This window comes from Phacochoerus africanus, chromosome 13 (genome assembly GCF_016906955.1).
Source record: "Phacochoerus africanus isolate WHEZ1 chromosome 13, ROS_Pafr_v1, whole genome shotgun sequence".
Taxonomy (NCBI): Eukaryota; Metazoa; Chordata; class Mammalia; order Artiodactyla; family Suidae; genus Phacochoerus; species Phacochoerus africanus.
In genome coordinates this window covers 25739095-25764401 of record NC_062556.1, presented here as the reverse complement: position 1 = coordinate 25764401, position 25307 = coordinate 25739095, and the positions used below count along the sequence as shown (strand labels likewise).

Here is a 25307-nt window from a genome sequence, read left to right as displayed (position 1 = left end):
ACCCAGTTTGCTCTGGGTCTCGTTCATACCTGCTGTTCATCCTCCATGACGTTACTAGCAAATTCAAATACTAGGTCGTTCTGTTGGACAACAGCAGCCATAATAAAGCATTCCCCTTAGATCCACATGAGAAAAATTCCAAGCAGGTCCAAGTACCAGGCAGCAGAGTCCAGTGACCAAGTGGTGTTAAAACAAACAAACAAACAAACAAACAAAAAAACCCAAGCGAGGTCTGTGAGGTTACTGTATACCCAGGTTTCCTTTAGGGTGGGTGCTTCAAATTTTCTTGGTTCACTGAGATTTTACTCAAATGGAGGCGATTGTTCTGAATGTGTCTTCTCTAGAACTTCTTGGCCTGAAAAACATAAAGCTTAAGTTAGTTAGGAGAACATAACCGTATTATTTAGAAATAACAGTTCAGCCAGACAGCAGTGTCTCCAGAGTATTTTTTGTTGTTGTTGGTGTTAATGTTTTGAAACAAAATCAAAATCACTAGTGAACACAGAGGAGTTTTTAAAGCCAGAGAGACATTTTCTTTTAAGACTTCATTCCTGCTGAGATAAGATAACCTCTTATTACTGAAAATGAAGTTATTCTTCCCTTCCCCCCGCCCCGTTAAACTACAAAGTACTGTTTATCAAAAAAAAAAAAAAAAGAAAGAAAGAAAATTTCCACCCAGTCATAACTGGGTTTTTGTAATTGCAATAAAGGACATATAAACAATTTCCTTCTTTCTATTAAACCAGCAAACTATACACTTATTATGAATAATTTCGAAATATATAGTTTTGTCTGAATAGAAACATTCAGACATATCTGTTAGGCTTAATATACATACACACACACACACATACACACATACACACAAGGATTTTAAATCTAATACATTTAAAGTTTAACAAATACTACTTTAAGAGCTTTTTAAAAAAAGCAGAAATGAAAGCCCCTTCTTTCTGTTCTTTAAAAAGGTTTCTGATAAGTAGAATGCTTTACCATGCTTAAGCCTGTCTTCCGTGGCTTCTTTTTTAATGCACTGAAATATATCCTTATCTCTAGCACAGGCTTGCAAGCAACAGGAAGGAAACAGTACTTGACCACGTCATGGCAAATTAGAACATGCAAAGAACTGCACTTTACAATAGAAAAACAGAAACGCAACTTAAGAGTGAAAACAATTTCACAGTGGAGGGAGAAAAGCTTTAAAAAGATGTCTGCCTATTTAAATAAGAATATTTTTAAAAGCTCCCACTGCTAAGGAAAATAAAAGGAAATTTGGAAGTTCAGCACAACGTTCTTAAATACTGCATCAAGTATTTACAGCCACAACTATGACATGGAAAGACAAAAGACATAAAAATTATCACATTAAATAACACCTCGTTCTTTGAAACAGCGTTTACAATTTTAATTTTAAGGAGATGAGTTCAAGAAGGAAGCTGAGCTGGTGAATCAGTTTCCCTGAAGACTTAAATCTAGCCAGTGTGTGCGAGCTAAATCACACACTCATTTTCCTAATTTCAGTGAAGCCGTTTCCTATATATTCCGGACTCAAAGAGTCATCGTGAATGACTGTGATTTCCGTAACTGGAAATTTAAAGACCAAAAAAAAACCCACAAAACAAAACAAAACAAAACGGTTAGGAATTCAATTCCTCCCTCATACCTCCATACCTCTATCTCAGAGTACATGCTAACCACCAACAGGTAATACGTCTACCTAACTAAATTCTAACCCAGCAGTTTCCCACACCCACCCATCCCACCTCTTAGACTTCAACTCCGACACCGGGGAAGTATTTTTAGCACTCCGATTCAGGTAGTTTTTGAGCAGTGCACCACGTCTGGAGGGGAGAAGAATACTTTGACCTAAATGGATCACAGACAGACATATAAACCTAAAACATACATACAGGACTTTCCTTTAAACGCTCACCCGGTTCTGCACCAGGCTTGCCTTCTTAGGTCCCGTGCACACCCCCCATTCATTCTTGTCTCCCTTCTGCACTTCTGATGCTCCCCAGTCCTGGAATACCCCCTCCCACTTCTGGACACCCATGGACATCGCCTCCCTCCTTCGATGCTCCAGTGCCGTTTCTTTCACAGAGCCACCCGACGTCTGTGCCTTGACCTACATGGGCCTTCGAAAACACAACACTTGGAGTTCCCGTCATGGCGCAGGGGAAGAGAATCCGACGAGGAACCATGAGGTTGCGGGTTCGAACCCAGGCCTCGCTCAGTGAGTTAAGGGAGCCAGAGTTGCGGTGAGCTGTGGTGTAGGTCACAGATGCAGCTCAGATCCTGCATGGCTGTGGCTGTGGTGTAGCTCGGCAGCTGTAGCTCTGATTGGACCCCTAGCCTGGGAACCTCCATATGCAGTGGGTGTGGCCCTAACAGGAAAAAAAACAAACAAAAAAAACAAAAAAAACCACAGACTTAATAGCACCAACTATATGCACACTGTCTCACATTTAAAAATTAGGTCCTCCTACTTCAGCTGAATAAATGTTTCGGTGTCTATTATTTGCCAAGTCATATGCCAGGCGCCACAACAATTAGGGTAAAACCTCTCTGGATAAGCAATCATTGCTGAAAATTTCTTCTGAAACCTTAAAAATGAAAAGAATAAAAATAAATACATAAAATAAAATTTCTTCTGTACCTCCCACACCTGGGTACTCATAATAATGATAAAAAGCACTATATTCATGACAGATGTTTTGAAAAGCTATCACAGATATTTAAGTTCTTTATACTCTTTATGAAGACTGACCAATACTTTTGATAATGAGAAAACCATGATTCTAACATAAAGAACCAAAGTAAGAAGAGCCTACCCAGAATCAAGGGATGTTTCCTGATAGAAAAGTTCCTCTTTAATGTTAAGATTCCAAGAGACTATTCCCAAATCCACTTTGTTGTAAATACAAAGGTGACCCTGCCCCAAAGGCCATCTGTGCAGAGTTTCACTTTCTTTTCCACTGCGATCACGAGCCAGTTCTTGACGGCACTGCCACAGTGCTATTGTTCTTTAAAAATAACTGTTTTTAATCTCAAAAATAAGGACAAGCAGGCAACATCCCTCCATCTTACGGTACACACTAACGACCAACAGGAATCCCCCAAAACTGAAATGACAGCCTATGGGCACAAAGCCTCGTGTTAGGATACAAAGAGACACCTTTATTCTTACCCACCGAAGGGTTTGTTCTATACCGAAGTTCATAAGCTGGGAAAGTGTAAGCAAAGGAAAGTTCCTGCACTAGTTCATTGGCTTCATTAGGTGTGTGACCCTTTGTCTTCCTACAATCTATCCCCGGCTCCTCTTCTTCTTCTTTTTTTTTTTTTTGTCTTTTTGCCTTTTCTAGGGCTGCTCCCATGGCACATGGAGGTTCTCAGGCTAGGGGTCCAATTGGAGCTGTAGCCACCGGCCTACACCACAGCCACGGCAATGCGGGATCCGAGCCACATCTGCAACCTACACCACAGCTCACGGCAACACTGGATCCTTAACCCACTGAGCAAGGCCAGGGATCGAACTCGCAACCCTCATGGTTCCTAGCCGGACTCGCCAACCACTGAGCCACGACGGCAACTCCTCCTCCTCTTCTCTGAATAGTTATATAGCCTTCGGCAAGAGCCAACGAGGTTCTTGGGAAGAATTTTTCTAATTCCTGATCCAGAGGCACCACCCATACATATTAGAGGGACTCAAATAACAGGCTCCAAGCACTAATTTTTTTTCAGTAAGAGACGAGACTGAACACTTACATCAATGATTTTTTTCATGAGCCAACTGACTCCTGTACCCAAGGTTGCACAGGCGGACAGCATGAACAGAAGGACAATGAGAACCTTCATTTCCTAAGTCAAGACTCTGTCCGTGACTAGAATGCACAGCCTCTAAATCTACCCAAATCCTTTATGCTGTAATGGTTTAGAACTTGGGTTTCTAGGAACTCCCATCGTGGCACAGTGGTTAACGAATCCGACGAGGAACCATGACGTTGCGGGTTCGATCCCTGGCCTTGCTCAGTGGGTTAAGGATCCAGCATTTCTGGGAGCTGTGGTATAGGTCGCAGATGCGGCTCAGATCCCGTGTTGCTGTGGCTCTGGAGTAGGCCGGTGGCTATAGCTCCCACTCGACCCCTAGCCCGGGAACCTCCATATGCCACAGGAGCGGCCCAAGAAATGGCAAAAAAGATCAAAAAGATCAAAAAAAAAAAAAAAAAAAGAACCTGGGTTTCTAAGTAAATACACAGGTCAAATTAGAAAAAAACAAATCTTCGTCTCTAGTTGAGCTCCTGATGTCCAAACCCACTCACTGTTAGGTAGGTCCCCATCAGGGGCCCTCAGAGTCATGTGTCTAAAACATGCCCAAGACTGAACTTATCATTTAACTCCTCAAATTTTCTCGAGAGTGGGAAAAAAATTATAAGTACTCAGGCAAAAGCAGAGGCATTTTTTTTCTACTTTAACAAAATTATAATGTCTTTAGGTAAATGTAAAACTTGTTTGCGTTTCCCAACCATTAGCTATACGTATTATGTTCAGGAGCTCTGCTGTATTAATAGTTCCCAAACATATTTTATTTTCAGAGTGTCCCTAGTCTTTGTAAAACAACATATAAAAAGAGAAAACTGTTCATTCAACACAAGGACTTCAAACAGTTAACTTAATTGCACAGTTTTGAAAGGTCACCCAGTTGGGAATCTACCAAATAACAGCAACTCCCCAAGCTGGCTCTCGTATCTTTCAACTGGGTAAGGACCATATTCTTAGTCTGCAAGGAAACATGCCAGAGGAATGTCTCATCATCAGTCAGGTTCCTAACCTCTGATGGACAAGCTAGAGATTTAAGGTAAAATCGTAGTGCAAGCACAACAGTTAAGAGCGCAGGCTCTGGAGTCAGACCACTTGGGTTTGAATCTGCACTGTGACTTTGGACAAGTTATGCAGCGTCAGTCTCTTCCTGCAAAATAGGTATGAGCCACGGTTTCCTCATTCTGTAAAATGGGTATGACGAATAACACCCAAATCTACAGCCTGTGAAGATGAGATGCAAACGCATGTGCAGAATGCCTGGCACGTAAGTTTTATTCAATAAACATGAGCTTCATTATAGGCTAAATACAGTGCAAGAGATGTGTAACAGGTGCATGCCAGGTAACTAGTGGTTCCTTACGTCTCATTTCCACACTCAAGGGGAGTCACCCTTACCTATCTGCTGGACTCCAATAAAGAACACTGGAGCCCCATTACCAACAAAAGGAGAATTCTAGTCTAGTGCCTAAAAATTGGCACCTATTTGATAAATCCAGTTGCTTCAAGGTTAGGACCACATCCTGTCTGGCAGGCTTCCCTTAACACAAAGTTCCATTATGCCCCCATTTCAAACAAAATGAATTTACTGACTGTAAACATAAAACCCTTAGCTGCATCGCTGGCTACTACAACCAATTCAAATGGTTAATTTCTGTGTATCTTATTATAAAAAGATTTCATGTATTATAAACATAGGAGAGTCAAAATCAGTTTTTAATGCTTTTCACACTTGCTGCTTTAATCCCTAGCCGAATGCAAATTTAAGCTTCCTTCAAAAAGGCTTTAAATACAAGGGCCTATAAACCCATAATTTATAACAATATTTTTAAGAAAATCATTGCTACCCCTTGGAAGTCACTAAGCCACCAACGCCTTACGTTCAACAAGAAAATTGAAAAAAAGGAACCAATCAAACAAATAAAAAGCAAAAAGCTTTTAGATTAGACATCAGTTCTGGCCCAAAGAAGGTAAAATACACCAGCTTAGTCAATGGATGAATGACTACCTTTAATTTGAATGACTTTCTAATAAAATATTCAGATTGTGTATTTATATTTATCATTATATTCATATTTCTAGGGCTGGGAGTATCTAAAGAATTGGAATTATGTAGCAACCCCAGACATCAAGTACCTCAATGGACAGTATTTTTATATGAAGAGAGAACCGAATAAACAGCTCTTTTCAACATACAGACTCACCCCTCCTAAGAAGAGCAAACAAATTTAGAAAACCCAAGACACCAGAAGAAATACAACAAAAATGAAAGACAGTAGAATAAGACCAGTGAGAGCAGAGAGGCTATTCAAGTTAGAAATGCGAGGCAAGCAATAAACCCATAAAGTGTAATGACTGAAATTCTTAAGTAAAAGACCATAGTTGGGCCTTTTCAGATGTTTTCCAGTATGACAGAATGCTTTATATGAGCTCCCAGCCAGAAATGAAAATAATAAATCAGTGTTATCAAGATAAATACTGTACCATCTTCCAAGGGCCTGTGGAGTCTCAATCTAAAAAAGGGTGGAATCAGGTGCTTTTCGAGCTGAAAAAGATCTAAGAATCACCTAGGACAAGGCATTCACTGAAAAGTTAGAGAAATTTGGCCTAGAGCCCTCTGGCTTGTCCAAGGTCCCCTAGACAGTTAATGGCAAAGAACCAAACAATTCTCTACTTTTCCCCAATTCCCAGCATTAATTGTCTACTTACACCCCTGTATCTACATGAATAGATCATGAGTATTTTTCATGAGTGGATTATCTGGACAAATGAAGATGTTCTCAGAATCACGTAAGTACCAGATATATTACCACCTATGTCATGTAAGTAAGCCAGCCTGCTTTAAAGCATCTTTCATTGAAGGGGAGGCAGGGGAAGTGAAGTACCTAGATCTTTTTCAGAAGGAGAGTTCTTATCTCCACCCGAATTAAAGCACAAATTGAGGTTTTTGTATGCTGGTGACACACGCAAAGCTGCAGGAGGCCTTGGACATCTGAATAAGCTCACCTTAGCTTCACCATGTTAAAATCAAACAAACAAAAAACCCACAAAGTCAATACGCTCAAGGGAATAGGCTGAGGTGCCCCTGCTCCACCTTTTTGCTGACACCCCAGAACAGGTCCAGGATTCGGAGGGCAGGCTGCAATTACTCACCACCCAGACCTGAAAGGCCGGTTCTTGCACATTGCTCTCCACTTCCCATCATTGGCCTCTTGGGCCTACCTGGTGTCAGATTACACTCAGGCAGCCTTGGTAGCACCTTGCAAAACGGCCAACCAGATCTCATACCTAGACCTGTTCAGACCTGTGGTCTCAAGATTAACCCTTTTTCTGAGCATGTTCTCAAAACAAGAGAATTTAAAACCAAAGAGAAATAGCCAACAGTGATCAGACACCGTTTTCTTCGCCTTGGTGGCGAAAAAATGTTTTACTTTCTCCAAATGGCTGAAAGTGATAACTGTCAAAAAGTCAATAATCTGGTGCTTTCATTATGCAAATAAACGGATTGAAGGAACTTTCCTTCCTGCAGCGCCCAAACACCGACAAAAACACACCTATCCAGGGAACACCAACATGCTAAAATGTACTTGTCAGCAAGACCTGTTTGGGCAGCTGAAAAATTTCTTTCTATAACAAACAAGAATCAGCTTGAAAGAAAACTGTTTTGTTTCTGTGGCTGGTTTATTCCCTTATTTAATATTTTCATCTTCGGAGAAAAGGTATGCTCTAGACTGCCCTACCCTGAGAATATAGCAGATACCCCCCCAAATGAAAAGATGGGCAACTTGCTTCTCTACTTAAAGCTAATCAGTGGCTTCCACTACCCATAAGAAAAACTTCAAATGCATGAACAGAGCTTCATGCCCCAAAAAGATGTAAGAAAAATGCAGCCAGTCATCTGAACGTCTGGGGCTGGAAGATTGAAGAGGTACAGGCCACCGACCAAGCTTAAAAGAACACCTCTGTCACAATTTTACGACTCTTCACTCCAATCTCAGAAACAGGTATTCCAGCATTTTTGCATTTTATAGTCCCACATGGCTTCCTACCCTACCCCGTTTTATTAAAGAAACCGAAGTCAGCTCTGCCTCAACTTCTCCCAACTCCTTCCCAGGCTTCCTCTGTCCTCCCTGAGAGGCTCAATCCAGACCTCCTCACACCTTCCTGGGTAACCATGACCTTTTGTAACTGTGGCATTTTAGGGGCCCCTTCCAGGTCACAGCAGAACCAGACTTGAGAATATAAACTCTAGGAGTTCCCGCCATGGCGCAGTGGCTAACGAATCCGACTGGGAACCATGAGGTTGTGGGTTGGATCCCTGGCCTTGCTCAGTGGGTTAAGGATCCGGTGTTGCCGTGAGCTGTGGTGTAGGTGGCAGAATGCAGCTTGGATCCCGCGTTGCTGTGGCTCTGGTGTAGGCCAGGGGCTACAGCCCCGATTCGACCCTTAGCCTGGGAACCTCCATATGCCATGGGTGCAGCCCTAGAAAAAGACAAAATAAAATAATAATATAAACTCTACACTGAGAACTAACTATGTCTAGATACCTACATCGCAACACGACAATGGGAAGAAAAATTCTGTAAACATGTATGTGTAACTTGGTCCCCATGCTGTATAGTGGGAAAAAAAGTAAAATAAAATTTAAAAAAATAATAAAATTAAAAATAAAAATATAATGGACACCTTTAAATACAAAAAAGAATATAAACTCTGGAGAAGCCAAACACTGTCACTGTGCCTCAGGCCATCAACAAATCTGATGGACCCAGACCCTCGTGCACAAAACCTCCTGCTCCCTGCATGTAGAAGACCCCTAATTTCATAGCATACCCTGTTTTCTTCTTTAAATAATAGAAATCTATGTTGAATAAACTTGGATAAGATCCATCAATCCTGATGCTCCAGGCCAGGATCCTTCAGATGGGATTCTTCCCACCATCACCCTCGTTAACCGGAGCTCACGTAAGAAGCTAAACTCAATGACACTCAAAATACTAGAAGCAGTAAAAGCGTAAGATGAGAGATGAGAAGGTAGAAGGAAGGGCATAAGTTTAGGATAAATTACACATAAAAGTTTATAGTTTCCTACTGTACAAATTTTAGACTGAAGCACACTTTAAGTACCATGCTCAGTACTATAAAGATTGATCATACAGAACAGTTCCAATTTTAGGCCCTCCATCTTTGATAAATTCTCAGTTTTTAAATCCTTTGAATCCATTTTCGTCACCGTTAATGAAAGTACACCGATGACCCTTGTATGAGGTTTTCTCCCATAGGAAACAGTTTTCTTATGCTTATCTGATGTCCATGCAGAGCTAATCCCAAGATCCTAGCACATCCACGTGCAGAAGAAACAATGCTTCGACGGAGACTTGGTGGAAAATATATGGATGAAGAGTTACTGACCGTCCCCCTAAGCTCAGCACTGTGGGAAGTACAAGGAGATAACGCATGGCCTTGTTCCTAGAATGCTCATGATCCAGTTTGGGAAACAAGATCAAGAGAGCCAACAATTGAACACCAAAAAAGTATTTCATGAAACACCAGGAAAACTGGCCAATACGGCAGCATTTCAGGAGAGGGGATGGTCAAATGGGTCAAGACAATGAAGGACCTCAACTCGACCTTCAGATGAGTTGGGTCTACCGCCTCACCACCCTGAACACGCAATCTCACCTGATCTCGGAAGCTAAGCAGGGTTGGGCCTGGGTAATACTGGGATGGTTGGACGGGAGACTGTCCAAGAATGTTGGGGTGTTGTGGGCCTTAAAGAAAAAGGGAGGTACAGAGTTCCTGTCGTGGCGCAGTGGTTAACGAAGCCGACTAGGAACCATGAGGTTTCGGGTTCGATCCCTGGCCTCGCTCAGTGGGTTAAGGATCCGGCGTGGCCGTGAGCTGTGGCGTAGGTTGCAGACTCCGCTTGGATCCCATGTGGCTGTGGCCATGGCCTAGGCCAGTGGCTACAGCTCCGATTGGACCCCTAGCCTGAGAACCTCCATATGCCGCGGGAGGCGGCCCTAGAAAAGGCAAAAAGACAAAAAAAAAAAGTGAAGTAGGATGTGGAGAGATGATGGGGGAGGGGAAACATAGTAAAGTAGAGGGTGTGTATGTACCTGTGTTCAATCATGTGTTTCCCCATGTGTGTGTGTGTGTGTGTGTGTGTGTGTGTGTGTGTGAAGGCTGAGACAGGAAAGAATGAAAAGGATCAAAATTGACCCAAGCAGGAGTTCCCATCGTGGCACAGTGGAAACGAATCTGACTAGGAACCACGAAGTTGTGGGTTCGATCCCTGGTCTTGCTCAGTGGGTTAAGGATCTGGCATTGCCGTGAGCTGTGGTGTAGGTCATAGACATGGCTTGGATCCCACGTGGCCGTGGCCGTGGCGCAGGCTGGTAGCTACAGCTTTGATTCTACCCCTAGCCTGGGAACCTCCATATGCCACGGGTGTGGCCCTAAAATTAAAAAAAAAAACAAAAAACTGACCCAAGTACACTTGGAGACATTTTAACAACTAGATAACAGCGAAGAAGTGGCAATGGGAAATGGTAGAAAATGTGCTTTTTAAAGCAACGCAAAACCAAATTATGGAGAGTCCTGAAAGCCAGGCAGTGGAATTTAGGCTTGATTTGGAAAGAAAAAGTGGCAAGTTCCCGGAGATTTTCAAAGCTGGTTGCAACAACGGAGGGTGGTCCCCTGATTATAAAACCCAGTGCAAGTCACATATGTGGGATACAGTAACTACCATCCAAAAATGATGAGAACGGCTTAAACAAACATTCCGGAGCCTGACTGCTACACTGATAACTTCTAGCCACCAATGTGTATGCTATCCTCCTTAAATTCTTCATTAATTACTTTATAACAGAGATCCTCAACAAGGATTTGTAAACCACTCAGAGTGTGGGGAAATTATTTAAAACAAAAATCACTGCACTAGTTCACTGAGAGTTTTTTATTCTTTGCCTAAGAATTGAAAGGGAGAGAGAGGAAGATAAGATTTTCCAGAAGATATGACTTATCGCCACGCAATCCTCCTTAGACGTTACTCAACTGAACATCAAAACTGTCCTACATCCAGAGTTCCCGCTGTGCTGCAACGAGATCCTCAGCATCCTGCAGCGCCAGGACGCAGATCCCTGACCTGGCACAGCGGCTTAAAGGATCCAGTGTTCCCACAGCTGTGGTTCAGATCTGACTCATGGCCCAGGGAACGCCATATACCACAGGGCAGCCAAAAAAGAAAAAAAAGAAAAGGAAAAAAAAAATCCTATATCCATTTGGATAGCAGTGACACTTTGAAATGTATGAACTAGTTGCATTTACGGAGAACTGCATCTTGCCATTTATAGTATCGAACATTCTGAATGGATGATGCTGATTTACTCAGTGAAGAAGGGTGATATGCATGACAGATCAAAGTACCAGAGGCACTTAATAGAGACGTCTATCACCACCTTTCAAGGAATCTTCACTTTCTTCCAGGATGACGTTGAGAAGGGAGATGCTCCTGGAGTGCCTACCGTGGCGCAGCAGAAATGAGTCTGTCTAGGAACCATGAGGTTTTGGGTTCCATCTCTGGCCTCGCTCAGTGGGTTAAGGACCTGGCGTTGCAGTGAGCTGTGGTGTGGGTCACAGATGGGGCTCGGATCTGCTGTGGCTGTGCCTGTGGTAGAGGCCGGCAGCTGTAACTCTGATTCGACCCCTGGCCTGGGAACCTCCATATGCCGTGGGTGCAGCCCTAAAAAGACAAAAAAAAAAAAAAAAAAACTTGCTTTCGTAGAGGTAACAGGCACTTAGATTTTTAAAAACACTTTTCACATGAAGACACATCCAGAAATTGCACAACAACAAAATAAAGTCCACGTACATTATTATCTGTTGGTAATATCTAATGCCTAATAAGTGGTTTACAATCTCTAAAGCAGAACACTATACTACTTTACTTAATTCTTAAACATCTCTAACAACCCCTGATGTTTCTGCATAGAAGCAAAAAACTGTGACACTTATTATCCTCAAGGCATTTGAGAAAGAGAGGACAACAGCAAATTAGGAAATAAGTCAAAGAAGATAATAACTACTACTCATGTGCACCAGGCCTTATGCTAAAGAACTTCGCTTTCTCTGTCACTGAAACTTCCTATCAGTAATAACCACAGATTGAGTGAGCCAATCCAATAAGGGCAAGGACTCCGTCATGGTCACCACACTCCCATGGCTTACACAGATGGCCGAAGACAAATGTGCGCCAAGGGAATACTCGAGATGCTCAGAGTCTGAGCACCTGGCTGGCTTCAGCTCACCCTCATGCATCTACTACCTGCCGAACAAACACCCACTGCGTACCTACAATACGCCAGACTCTGTCCTAGCTGGAAGGAAGACAGCAGTGAACAAAAACAGATCACAATTTCTGCCTTTGCAGGGCTGCTTTTTGGTTTTGGTTTTTTTTTTTTTTGGTCTTTTTGCCATTTCTAGGGCCGCTCCTACAGCATATGGAGGTTCCCAGGCTAGGGGTCCAATTGGAACTGCAGCCACTGGCCTATGCCAGAGCCACAGCAACGCAGGATCCGAGCCGGGTCTTCAACCCACACCATAGCTCACGGCAACGCCAGATCCTCAACCCACTGAGCTAGTCCAGGAATTGAACCCGCAACCTCAAGGTTCCTAGACCGATTCATTAACCACTGCACCATGACGGGAACTCCTGCAGGGCTTCTAATCTAGTGATCTTAATGTTCCCCCTCAAAACATTCTGCTTGAAAAATGTGCAATGGACATCAACACAGGTTATCTTACAACCTGTGAACAGAAACTCCGCCCCCTTCCTTCCAGATCTACCTCCCAGCCACCTCCCTGTCCTTGATAACTGGACACAGAAAATGTGACCTCTCCAACTCTAAGCGGAGAGTAAAAATTGTGGGAGAATGTTTTACCTCTCAGACAGTCTGTAGGTACAGGAGGAGAGTGGAAGGGAAAAATTGAGGTGAAAATAGATACAGTGAAATCCAACAGCTGACTTCTTCCAGGCAAAGCCCAGAGCCTCCACTTCACCTTTTTTTTTTTTTTTTTTGTCTTTTTAGGGCTGCACTCGCAGCATATGGAGGTTCCCAGGCTAGGGGTCCAATCGGAGCTGTAGCTGCCCGCCTACACCACAGCTCACGGCAGCATCAGAGCCTTAATCCACTGAGCGAGGCCAGGGATCAAACCTGCGACCTGCGTGCTCATGGATGCTCATCGGATTTGTTTCCACTGAGCCACGACAGGAACTCCTTTCACTTTAATTTTTAATTTGACTTTGAATGAATTGAGATTTAACAGCAACTTAAGCGTTTACTGGGATTTTTTTTTTAAGCATCCCCTTTACAAATATAAACACTCCAAGGAAGAAGAGCAGATTCTCACAGTTTTGTCTTTTCCCATATACCAGGTGGCCTTCATAAAGCATCAGTACTATCTATGTTCTTTATTTATTTCACAGGCACTCACTAGGGACCTACCTGCCAGACACTGGAGGGTAAGGGAGAAGGACAAGAAAGAGAAAGTAGCTAAGACACAGTCTTCCCTCTGGGCAATCAGTCTATCAGCTAAAACAAAAGGTGTAGCCAAAGCGGATTCAATGCTTATTCTCCCAGGGTATTCAGGAATTATTTGCTGGGGGGGGGGGGGTGGAGAGAATGGGGACGGGGGGGGGGGGGGAATGGAGGGACACACATCCTAAGTAAAAGGAGCAAAGATAAACCCAAAAGCTTAAATCACTACGTAATAGGTAAAACAGTAATTTAATGAAAACAAACTTTTTCCTAAAGGACACAGGACGTAACATCAGAAGACCTGCATTCAAATCCTAGTTTTGCCAATTGCTAACTATATTTTCTTGGCTAAGTCAACCTCTGTGATCTTCCTTCCATCATGTTAACGTTGTACCTAGTTAAGATTTTACTCTGTGAACCGTAAAGCGCTCGAAAGTTTTAAAGATCACCGATACACCAAGAGACAAAAATAAATGCTCATCAAAATATTGAGACCAACGTGTGAGCTCGTCATTTCATACTGAACCTATACCACCGACACAAATTTGGGTGCCAGTCTTGCACGACCCATAAACATTTCACACAAGTAAAATGTCAAATCTTCTACATCCAACATCGAATTGTAATCCACACCATCTACATAACACAAAACAAGCCCACAACATCCCTAGAATCGACAAGTGACACCAAGTTTAATGAAACAAGCTTTATACTTAACCAGTCTCCCTAATGGGAAATTAGAGCAGCAATTGTACATCTGTGTCTCTGTTCCTCTCATCGTGGTTTAACTGACAGGAAGCAGAGAACGAGATACGGCACACAAACGTCAAGAATTTCCTGCCTTCTCTGCTACATCTTTATGTCTTGTTTTATAAATAGTCCAATAGTTTATGTGAAAATGTACCAAAGCTCGGTGTCAGAAACAGCACGTAACAAACGGCGAAGACTTCACGAGAACAGACCAAATAAAAGGGTTGTGAGGTTTGGATCTAAGGTCGGCCTGCTCATGAAGACTCATTATTAATAGTTTTCTTAAGAAGTCTTCTTAGGGAGTAAACACCTTACAAATGAAGACTTGAAAACCACAATGACTGAGTCAAAAAGTCAAGCGTCTGAACAATAGAACAAGACCTCAGACTATTTTTCCCAGTTGCTTAGATGTGTAACACTTGGACGCCGAGGTAGAAGACCCCACCCCCCCAAACCCACCCGTACCTCTAAAAAAGATAACAACCGCCAAAAACAAAATAAGACCAACAACAACAAAAAAAACCCACCTTTGATCAACTGACTCAAAACAAAGCAGGTCAGGTACCTCTACAACTTCACCAGGCTGTACTGGTCTCCGGGTCGGGATGTCCAAAATGACGCCATGTTTTATCACCGCAAGGAAACTCATCCTGTGGCCTTTCTTTCTTAAAGAGAACTTAATCAAGTTCTCTTTCTTAAGAGAACTTAATCATCTGCTTTAAGCATGGCATTATGTTCCTAAGGCAAGCAACAGTTCTTAAATGAGGGTCTTGAAAATTCATTCATTTTTATTCAGTATTCTTCAACGAAAATATCTAGAGTTCATTCTTTTCCACCGTGGAAGGGTTATTAGCGCCTTCCTAGCATAGCTTTAGTATATTTCTGCTCTCACTTGTGCATGTATTATCCTCAACCATCCCTGGGATCTAGAGAATAAATGCTCCCTGAGCCCTGAGGGAAGTGTCTATTTCCTCACACATCAGCTCCCTTCTCACAGCCTCTGGCTCTGCTGCCCGGTGGAAGCACCCGACTGGTGGGAAAAGTCTTCAAACATCTGCCGACAGCCTGGTGTCTCCCACCTTCCATCAAACATGCTAACGACGCTGGGCAAGTGTTCTAGTCAACCAAGTACAGATGAAAAATACACCTTCCTTTCAGTTTATTCCCAAGACTAACAGGTTGTAAACTATCCTATAACCACCCATAGACCAAAGGATCAAATATAACACCCGGCTTTAAAATGGTTCACACCATAAAATGTTTGAATAAACAAATGATTTACACAACCAATCCTGCTCCTAAATACGAATTGTTTAATATTCTCCAACTAAAATGTATATAGCAGTAATTCTAACTAACTATGCTAATTTAAATCTAAGATGTTCACATGCTTTTTCTTTATGCTTTTAATTACATAGGTGTGTGTGTTCTGTGTGGTAAATGTTAAACCTTTCATAAATAGTATAATACTGTATATATTCTTCTGGTATGCTTTAATAAGCTTCTTTAAGACATAAAAGTCTGAATAAACACAAAGGTTATTTGGAAAAGAAGTTTAAACATTCGCTAGGACTTAGCGCTTAGAAAACTATTATTAGCAAAGAAAGACAAGTCATGATTATTAGGCTTCCATTATAACAAAGAAATATCTAAATGCATAAGGCAGCTCTCACCAAAAGTGTTCTGGGAGTTCCCATCATGGCGCAGTGGTTAACGAATCCGACTAGGAACCATGAGGTTGCGGGTTCGGTCCCTGCCCTTGCTCAGTGGGTTAACGATCCGGCGTTGCCAGGAGCTGTGGTGTAGGTTGCAGACGCGGCTTGGATCCCGCGTTGCTGTGGCTGTGGCGTGGTCCAGCGGCTGCAGCTCCGATTTGACCCCTAGCCTGGGAACCTCCATATGCCGCGGGAGCGACCCAAAGAAATAGCAAAAAGACAAAAAAAAAAAAAAAAGTGTTCTGACCTTCTTCAGAAGGAAGATAGCCTACTTTAGGAATGCTGTGTGTGTAGAGATCTTAATAAGACACTTGGGGGTCTAACCTCAATAGTCTCTTTCTAACTTGCCTAACGCTACGCACCACCACCAACACAGTGATGCTTCCACCCGCATCGATACGTTCTCCATTGCCTTAAGAAAATCTCTGGCTGTGTTGGTTTTAGAAACTCACTTCCTTAACTCACTCTGACGCTAAATAACATACAGCAACTCAAAGTTCTCCCAGCTAAAAAGAACACAAGAGGAAAATGTAAACCAGTACCTGCCTAATGAGGAACTGATGCTACAGGAAGAGGTGAACTGAAGGCATATTTCACCTGCTACCATAAAGCATATAAAAACGATTGATACCACTGCCAATCCCTTTTACTGCGAAAATTAAAGCTACTGCAAAGAAATCCCTGAGACTGAAGAGAAACCAATAACTGCCTTCTTGAGCCTTTCAATTTCCCTTTTCTTAATCACAGAGTCGCCAACTAAAAGGAAATATTGAGGCTCAGAATCAACATTCACTTTCATGGAGAAATGCTGATGTCCTCATTAGAGAGGTGCCCCAAATAGAAAAATATCATATAATAAGCCTATGTTTAATATGAACTTTCATAAACTTAGATTTCCACTACATAATTGTATGGATGTACCATCATGTATTTAACTCATCCTTATATCTGGACACTGGGATTATTTCCAACGTTACGCTTACGCCCGTCATTTTCAAAATGTAATCCTCAAACCTACAGAGGATCCAGAACCTTTTCAGGGAGTTCATGAGGTCAAAATTATTTTCCTAGTAATACGAAGGAATTACTCGCCCCTTTTCACTGAGTTGACTTCACATTGATGGAGCAAAGGCAGGTGACACTCTCAGTGCCATAAGCATGAACCAAGGCTGGGTCACCAAACCACACCAGCCATTGTATTCTTTCCCACTAGGCATGCAAATGGGAAAAAAAGGCAGTTGCACTTAAGAATGTCCTTGACATAGAGTAAAAAAGTATTCCTTCTCTTGACATTTCCACCAATAGATGCACGTATTTTAAATAGTTTAAGTGATAAAACGGGAAGTATGCGTGCAGGATTTCTGTCATAGACTAAAACAGAATGGTTGTCTTGAAGAAATGCGCTAGTGCTACTACTGTTTGGGTTATGAGCTAAACTAACTGCTTCTTTCATGGGACACCACATTTCCTTCAAAGAACTATTCAGAAATGAGTATGTGGCAGACATTTTCTCAAAAATGGACAAAGTGAGCCCATCACTTCAAGGAAAACAACTAACAGCTTTTGTCACCAATGGTAAAATGCAAGCTTTCGGCTGAAAATCAGAATCTTGGAAAACCTGTACCCATGACTTGGAGCTTGTTGGCTTTCCAATTCATAAAAGACATTTCTGATGAGACTGGTGTGATGGTAAAAAATGCAATTTTTACAAAACGTGTGGTTACCAAAGGGGGAAGTGGAGAGGGATAAACTAGGAGTCTGGGATTGGCAGACACACATTACTGCATGCAAAGCGGATAAACAACGAGGTCCTATATTCAGTATCTTGTAACAAACTATAATGGAAAAGAATCTGAAAAAGAATATATACGTATGTATAACATTTTGCTGTACACCAGAAACTGTCACAACATTGTAAACTGGCTATACTTCAATTAAAAAATTATTGATATAATTGTAATGTATACATGTAAGGATAACCTGACCCCCTTGCTGTACAGTGGGGAAAAAAAAATTATTGCCCCCCCAAAAATGTCATTTTTAAAAACAGTCAAATGACCAATGAATGATGTTACAAAATCTCACTTAGGTAAATGATTAATTAATTAATTTGTAAGCATCAAAGTGATTTTTTGTTGTTGTGTTGTTTTGGGTTTTTTTTATTACTCAATGACTTTATTACATTTATAGCTGTACAATGATTATCACAATCCAATTTTATAGGATTTCATTCCCACAACCCAGCACATCCTCCCACCCCACAAACTGTCTCCTTTGGAGACCATACGTTTTTCAAAGTCTGTGAGTCAGTCAGTATCTGTTCTGCAAAGAAGTTCATTCTGTCCTTTTTTAATGTATTTAAAGTGCAAGATAAACAAATGGATTTTAATGTTACAGAGAACGAAAAGTTCATTGAATAGGGTTTCAGAGTCCTTTTGCACTAGCCTTTAAGGAAACTACCATTTGCTGAGTTTAGGTGCATTATCAGAGGAGAAATCCAGAGTTACCTGAAGTGGCTATTAAAATATATCCCCCTTTACCAACGAGACATTTGTGCGAAACCAAATTTTCTTCTCATTCTTCAACCAAAGCAGCATATTAGAACAAATCGAATACAAAAGTCAATATGAGAATATAGCTGTCTTCAGTTAAGCCAAAGATTTAAAGAATTTTCGGTTCTCTCAATACAGTTTTTGTTCTGGAAAATATAACTGTCTTCTACAAAGATTATTATGTTAACATGATTGAGTGGACATTTAAATAAATTAATTTTAATATTTGTGTTTTAATCTCTAATATCGATAAACATTGATAAACATAAGCCACATGAACAAAGGCTCTTTGACATATTCAACAATTTTTAAGAGTATAAAGAAGATATAAAGTTTGAAAACATACAAAGAATACCAAGTCTGAGAACTGCTATGCTATTATAACCAGTGACTATCCTTACACCTAAATCTTTGTTCAGTTCCTTACGTTTTCTTTAGGACAGAGTCCTGGAACTGAGGTCATTATCTAAAAAGGCATGTACATTTTCAATGCATTTGATATAGGCCAACTGCCCTCCAGAAGTTTCTTCAATTTATACTGCTATCAACAGAATAAGTGCATGCACTTTTTTTTTTTTTGGTCTTTTTGCCTTTTCTAGGGCCACTTCAGTGGCATATGGAGGTTCCCAGGCTAGAGGTCGAATTGAAGCTGTAGCCACCGGCCTATGCCACAGCCACAGCAACACGGGATCCAAGCTGCGTCTGCAACCTACAGCTCACGCTGGATCCTTAACCCACTGAGCAAGGTCAGGGATCGAACCCGCAACCTCCTGGTTCCTAGTCGGATACGTTAACCACTGCGCCACGACGGGAACGCCTGTGCATGCACATTTAATGGCATTGTCATCAATCCACAATACTTTAACTTTTGTCAATATGAAAAAAAAGAATATTTCACTGAATTTTGATATTTTGTCAATATCAAAAAAAAAAAGAATATTTCACTGAATTTGGATTCCTTTATCAGCAAGCTTAATTTTATAATTAAATATACTAATTAATATTCTCCGCAATTTTAGTAAATTTTGCTATTTTTTTTAAAGAAGGAATTGGGAAGGGCACAAACAAGGTAACCATCTATGATTTTCTTCATTGGGAAAAATAAACCTTCAAACTACTGTTTTTATTCTAGTTGTTCTGATCTAGAATACTTGTGATTTTTTTTCAACTTCTCCTCAAACTGGCTGTTCTTCAATAAAACTCTGCTTTACTAGTTATAAAAAAGGACTAAGTCAAAGGCTAAAATTACCAATGATCTATTAAATTGTTCAATCTCAGGCAAGATACTTAACCATAGTTTCCTAAAAAATACTGAGATGGGGAAGAAGGATTTATCTGTAATAATGATATTTAAATTACTAGTTGCAACAGAGCATCATTCTTGCAGTGACAAGATCCCTTTTTACTCTTGAAAAGTATTCAGTACCATAAACACCTTTTGTTTACATGGGCTATATTTATCAGTATACAAGGTATTTTCAAGTACAGGCTATTATTTATTACATGCCCTTCAAATGGGCCCTTTCTTCAGAGAAAAGCAATATGGAGAGAAAACTCTCTGGAATATATTCCCCCACCACCACCTTGGTAAAATAAAGCTGTTAAAAAAGATAAGTTCTAGTACGCTTTCCTCATCTCGGCAGTTCACACAGAGGGCTTGGAGAATACTAATATATTTATCCGCAATTTTCTCTCATCATCATATACATTATAATATAGTTTTAAATGAAAGTTAATTATGAGACCTTATGAATAAGGTTTCAATGTTTGGTTCACTGCTATAGTCACCAGCCTCAAGACAGACAATAAATAACTGCTGAATGAATCAATAAATTACATCAGATGAAATGAAAAGGAATATTAAAAAAACCTAAGAGACGCCTAAACTGCATGACTTATAAGAACCCTTCCAACTATAAAATCCTATGACTTCTACTTCCATTTGCTCCTAATTAATAAATGGGAGGCACTTACTGTTTGGTAGTCAAAAATGCCAATGCCTGCAACTTCCTGTAAAGGCATCAATTGCCCATTTGTTTAGGGTCCTGGAGGATTTGAGCCCCCAGGACAAAAAACACCATAGTAAGATGCCCAATGGGTTAAGAAGGCATCAATGGCAGGCATCTGTTGCCCAGAAAGATAATGAAACACTCTAAATTATCTTAGACTATTCTCCATATGCTTTGTAACCTCTTCACACACCTCCATGTGATGATACAACAGAGAATTCTTTGCACATATGTTCCAAGAATCATGTGCAAGAGTGTTCCCAAACTGGAAGTAATCTACCGCCATCAACAAGAGAGACTAAATGCATTCTGGTATATGGACTGACAATGCACTACTACACTGCAATTACAATTAACTCAGAGAAATCTCAGAGTTAAACGAAAGCAGCAAGTCCATATAGCATACAAATGGTATGATCTGTTTAAACAAAGTCCAAAGGCTTACAACTATAAAGAAAACATTATCACCAAAATCAAGATAATAGCTATTTTTAAGGAGAAACAAACAGTGTAGAGTAGATGCAGAGGAGGGCAGAGTGGGGATTTCTGTCTTAATAAACATGCTCTATTTTTCTTTTTTCTTTTTTTTTGTGTGCCACACCTGAGGCATATGGAGGTTCCCAGGCCAGGGGCTGAATCCAAGTTACAGCTGCTGGCCTGTGCCACAGCCACAGCAATGCTGGCTCTGAGTGGCATCTGCAACCTACACCATAGCTCACGGATCCTTAACCCGCTGAGCGAGGCCAGGGATCGAACCCTCAACCTCATGGTTCCTAGTCAGATTCGTTAACCACTGCACCACGACAGGAACTCCACATGCTTTATTTCTAACGTCGGCTGCTGAGACATGGGTAAACACTGTGTAATTACATTTAAACTGCACGTTTTGCATATTCTCCTACATTCACATTTCACAGTTTTAAAGAAAAAAGGATAAGGAACGGCCCCATTACAATAGGCACCTTCCATGTAGTATTTTGATATAAAAAGATGCACATAAACCAAGCTATTAACACCTTTTTTTTTGGGGGGGTGTCTTTTTGCTATTTCTTTGGGCCGCTTCCGTGGCACATGGAGGTTCCCAGGCTAGGGGTCAAATTGGAGCTGTAGCCGCTGGCCTACACCAGAGCCACAGCAACGAGGGATCCAAGCCGCATCTGCAACCTACACCACAGCTCATGGCAACGCCAGATCCTTAACCCACCGAGCAAGGGCAGGGACCGAACCTGCAACCTCATGGTTCCTAGTCAGATTCGTTAACCACTGCGCCACAACGGGAACTCCAACACCTTCTTTTTATAGTTTTATTATAATACTTTCTAGTTTCACTGTTTATAGGATTGCTCTCTAAACACAGACAAAAACCAACTTTTTTTTTTTTTTTCCTTTCTAGGGTCGCACCCTTGGCACATGGAGGTTTCCAGGCTAAGGGTCTAATTGGAGCTGTAAGTGCCAGCCTACACCACAGTCACAGCCACATCAGATCCGAGCCACATCTTCGACCTACACCACAGCTCATGGCAAGGCCAGATTCTTATCTCACTGAGCACGGCCAGGGATCAAACCTGGGTCCTCATGGATGGATGCTAGTCAGAGTCATTTCCGCTGAGCCACGACGAAGAGCCCCCCAACTTTCTTTAATTTAGACTTTTTAAACTCATTATGCCAATAAATCTGGTACCATGCACCGCTGCACAAATACAGCGACCACTATGTGACTAAGCATCCTTCACAGAGATAATGAACCTTACGTGGCTTCACATCATATCAAGTCATACCAGTTCTTGCTCCCTTGAAGAACTGTATTCTCTATCCTATAGGGTAGAAGACAGGACAAGGAGAGATCCCAGAAAACACAGATTGGAAAAATCAAGAAACCAAAAACTAGTATAAGTGTTTGCCTCTAGGCAGCAGGACTGAAAGTGGGAAGGGGAGAATAGGGAGGCTGCTTTTCATTAAAGGCTTTTCTGTGAGATTTCTACCCATGTGCATCACTTTGATACCTTTTTGATATAAATATTGTTGAATCAATCGTCAAAAAACTCTAGGAAAGCATTCATATTATTTACAGTTGCCTCTTTTTTTGATGCTAGCCATCAATCTCAGGCTACAAAATATGGAGATTAAAAAAAGGGCGGATACTGGGAGTTCCTGTTGTGGCTCAGAGGTAAGGAACCTGATGAGGATCCATGAGGGTGCGGGTTCGATCCCTGGCCTCGATCAGGGGGTTAAGGATCCAGGGTTGCCATGAGCTGTGGGGTAGGTTGCAGATGTGGCTTGAATCCCGCGTGGCTGAGGCTGTGGCGTAGAAGTTTGGGAGGAGGCTTCTGATGATGAGAATGGTGTTGATTCAGATACTTATTAATGAAGAGAAGGAATAAAAATGTTTCTGCACAGAAATTTCTACAACCACAGCTCCGCTGCATAATTTATTCCCTCTACCAACAAAGCAAACAGCACAGAAGTTTTTTGTTTTCTGGGTTTTTTTTTCATAAGGGTGGGGTGCCTGACATTTGTAGCACAGATCAACAGCTACTCTTACTTCAGTATATAGACTGTCTTACAAAACACAAAAATAGAGGTAACAAATAGCTTTTGCTTTAGGAGTTCCTCCCTACTAAAGGAGAAAGAAATTGCTCAGAGAGTTGTGATTACTTAATTTCTACCATTTCTATGAAGCAGCTCCTAAGCAAAGGAGCGAAATATACTGACCAAGTGATGGAAGCGAAATTACATTCAGACCATTCAAGTAATGGGACTCTTCTTCCCATTCCTACAAGAGTCTAGGAACACTTTGCTTCATTAGACGAGACGGAATGTAAGGCAAAGCCCACAAATATGCAATTGATTATGCAGTTAAATGTCCAAAGAAATCTCAAAAATCATATCCAAGTATCACATGGTGAAAAACAAACAAACAAAACAACAACAACAAAAAACTTACTCCCTCCAGATTCAAACAATTACAAAGACTAATAGTGCATTTCTCAGGAGAAAAGAATTCTCAAAGACTGTAAGTGCTACCCTCAATCACTGTTTTTATTAGAATACTAAGGGTAAAAGAACTAGAGAGATACCATGAAGCACCAAAGAGAACTTAAAAAAATAATAATAATTAATAACACTGGGAGAATGATGGTTCTCTGAGAGATAAAGAAGAGGCTAATTACATCTGAAAAACAAAAATAATGAGGTTAATTCTATTTTGTGGTCAAGATGGCAGTGAGTGGGGAGTGGGAGGGGGACATGAAGAATTAGAGGAAAGGAAAAGAGGGAGAGCCATCAAGCTGAAAGGCACAGACAGCAACAGCAAAGAACTTGAGTAGAGAAAAGGATAACTATGGTACAGAGATGAAGCTACGGAAGTTCTGACACTGATGATATATATATATATTTTTGTCTCTGCCTTTTCTAGGGCCGCTCCCGCGACATATGGAGGTTCCCAGGCTAGGGGTCTAATCGGAGCCGTAGCCACCTGCCTACACCACCGCCACAGCAACTCGGGATTCGAGACAAGTCCGCGACCTATACCACAGCTCACAGCAATGCTGGATCCCCAACCCACTGAGAAAGGGCAGGGATCGAACCCGCAACCTCATGGTTCCTAGTCGGATTCGTTAACCACTGCGCCACAACAGGAACTCCTGACACTAATGATAAATACGCCAATCACCTTCTTTACTCACCAGAGACTGTGGGCTTCCAAATATCATTGCTCCTTCAAAATTTAGATACGAAAATGCTAAGTAACTCATGAATCATTCTTCACAGCTCTGAACCCTGAAAACGCTCTTTCCAAGAAGGTATGGCAGCCTGAGCATCACAGCCATCTAAGCTACCTATTAAAACTGCAGACTGATAAGCCAAACCCCAGGCCTGAAGGACCAGAAGCTACAAATTGAAGCCAGGTGATTCTCTGTTCCACCAAAGGTCAAAAACTACTGCCTTAAAGGTAGTATACTACCAGGCAGGTGTTAGGTTTTTCTTTGGTTACAACGTGTGGACACCAGACATTGAGCTGAGAGCCACATGCCCTTTAAAGATTCACCACCACTAACTTTATTCAATTATTTTTTGGCACACTTGCAGCATGTGGAAGTTCTTGAGCCAGGGATTGAACCCTAGCCACGGCAGTGACAACGCCGGATCTTTAACCCACTTGGCCACCAGGGAGCTCCCAGGCACCACTAACTTTAGAAGGACCTGCCCAACTGAGTAGCCAAGGGTTTTAAATGCAGCCAATAATAATGGCCCATACACATGTGCTTAAAACTCTATCAAAGGGTGACAAAGAGAAAAAGAATAAACTATCTCTGATCTCTAAGAGATTATAGTCTTACTAAAGACACTCCTTTTGACCTACGCGACTGCTATTCATCCTTCAATGGGCGTCATTCCTACAGACCCATTCTTCCCTGCTTATTTTAAGTCTCTGTCATCTTTCATCTCTAGGCAGAGTATGAACCGAAATTTAACACCTCAGTGGTTTGGGTCCATTCTTTACTTATTTCACCTGTGTCACCACACCCTGTGGTTCCAGGAAGAATCTAAAATCTCTAAGAATACAGTCCAGGTTTTCCAGCCTTCTGTACCCTATGCGTTGCTTATGAGGACAATGATACCCACGTTACGGAGGATCCGATAGTGAATTAGCTTAGAGAACTCGGAAATTTAGGAGATTCAAACGTCACAGGCAAAGTAATTTTAAAAAATCTGAATTTCCAGACCTAAAAAAAAAGAGGCAGGTCTAAAGACAATTTCAACCACCATCATCAAAAAGAGAACTGTATTCCCCAGAAAATTCCAAAAGTATATACAGTATAATGGTATGTATAGTAAACTTTCCAAGAAGAAGAGAAGGTATGATAAAAGGAATGAGATTCTTAATTACGGGAAGGTTAAAGTCAAGACTATACTGGAGTT

At 41.4% G+C, this 25307-nt stretch overlaps 1 protein-coding gene across 11 annotated transcripts in view; it reads right to left on the bottom strand.

The window, feature by feature from the left end:
- ELF1 (E74 like ETS transcription factor 1) overlaps positions 1-25307 on the bottom strand; it is a 124033-nt gene that overhangs the window by 56510 nt on the left and 42216 nt on the right. For 8 of the 11 annotated variants that reach the window (XM_047756107.1, XM_047756105.1, XM_047756110.1 and 5 more), the window contains exon 2: positions 30-355. In XM_047756107.1, coding sequence (XP_047612063.1) covers positions 30-101 — 72 coding nt within the window. In that variant the 5' untranslated portion in view covers positions 102-355. Of the gene's footprint in view, positions 1-29; positions 356-993; positions 1070-1763; positions 1784-14076; positions 14165-25307 lie in introns of those variants that run through there. The other 3 variants (XM_047756108.1, XM_047756109.1, XM_047756106.1) reach the window with 3 other exon arrangements.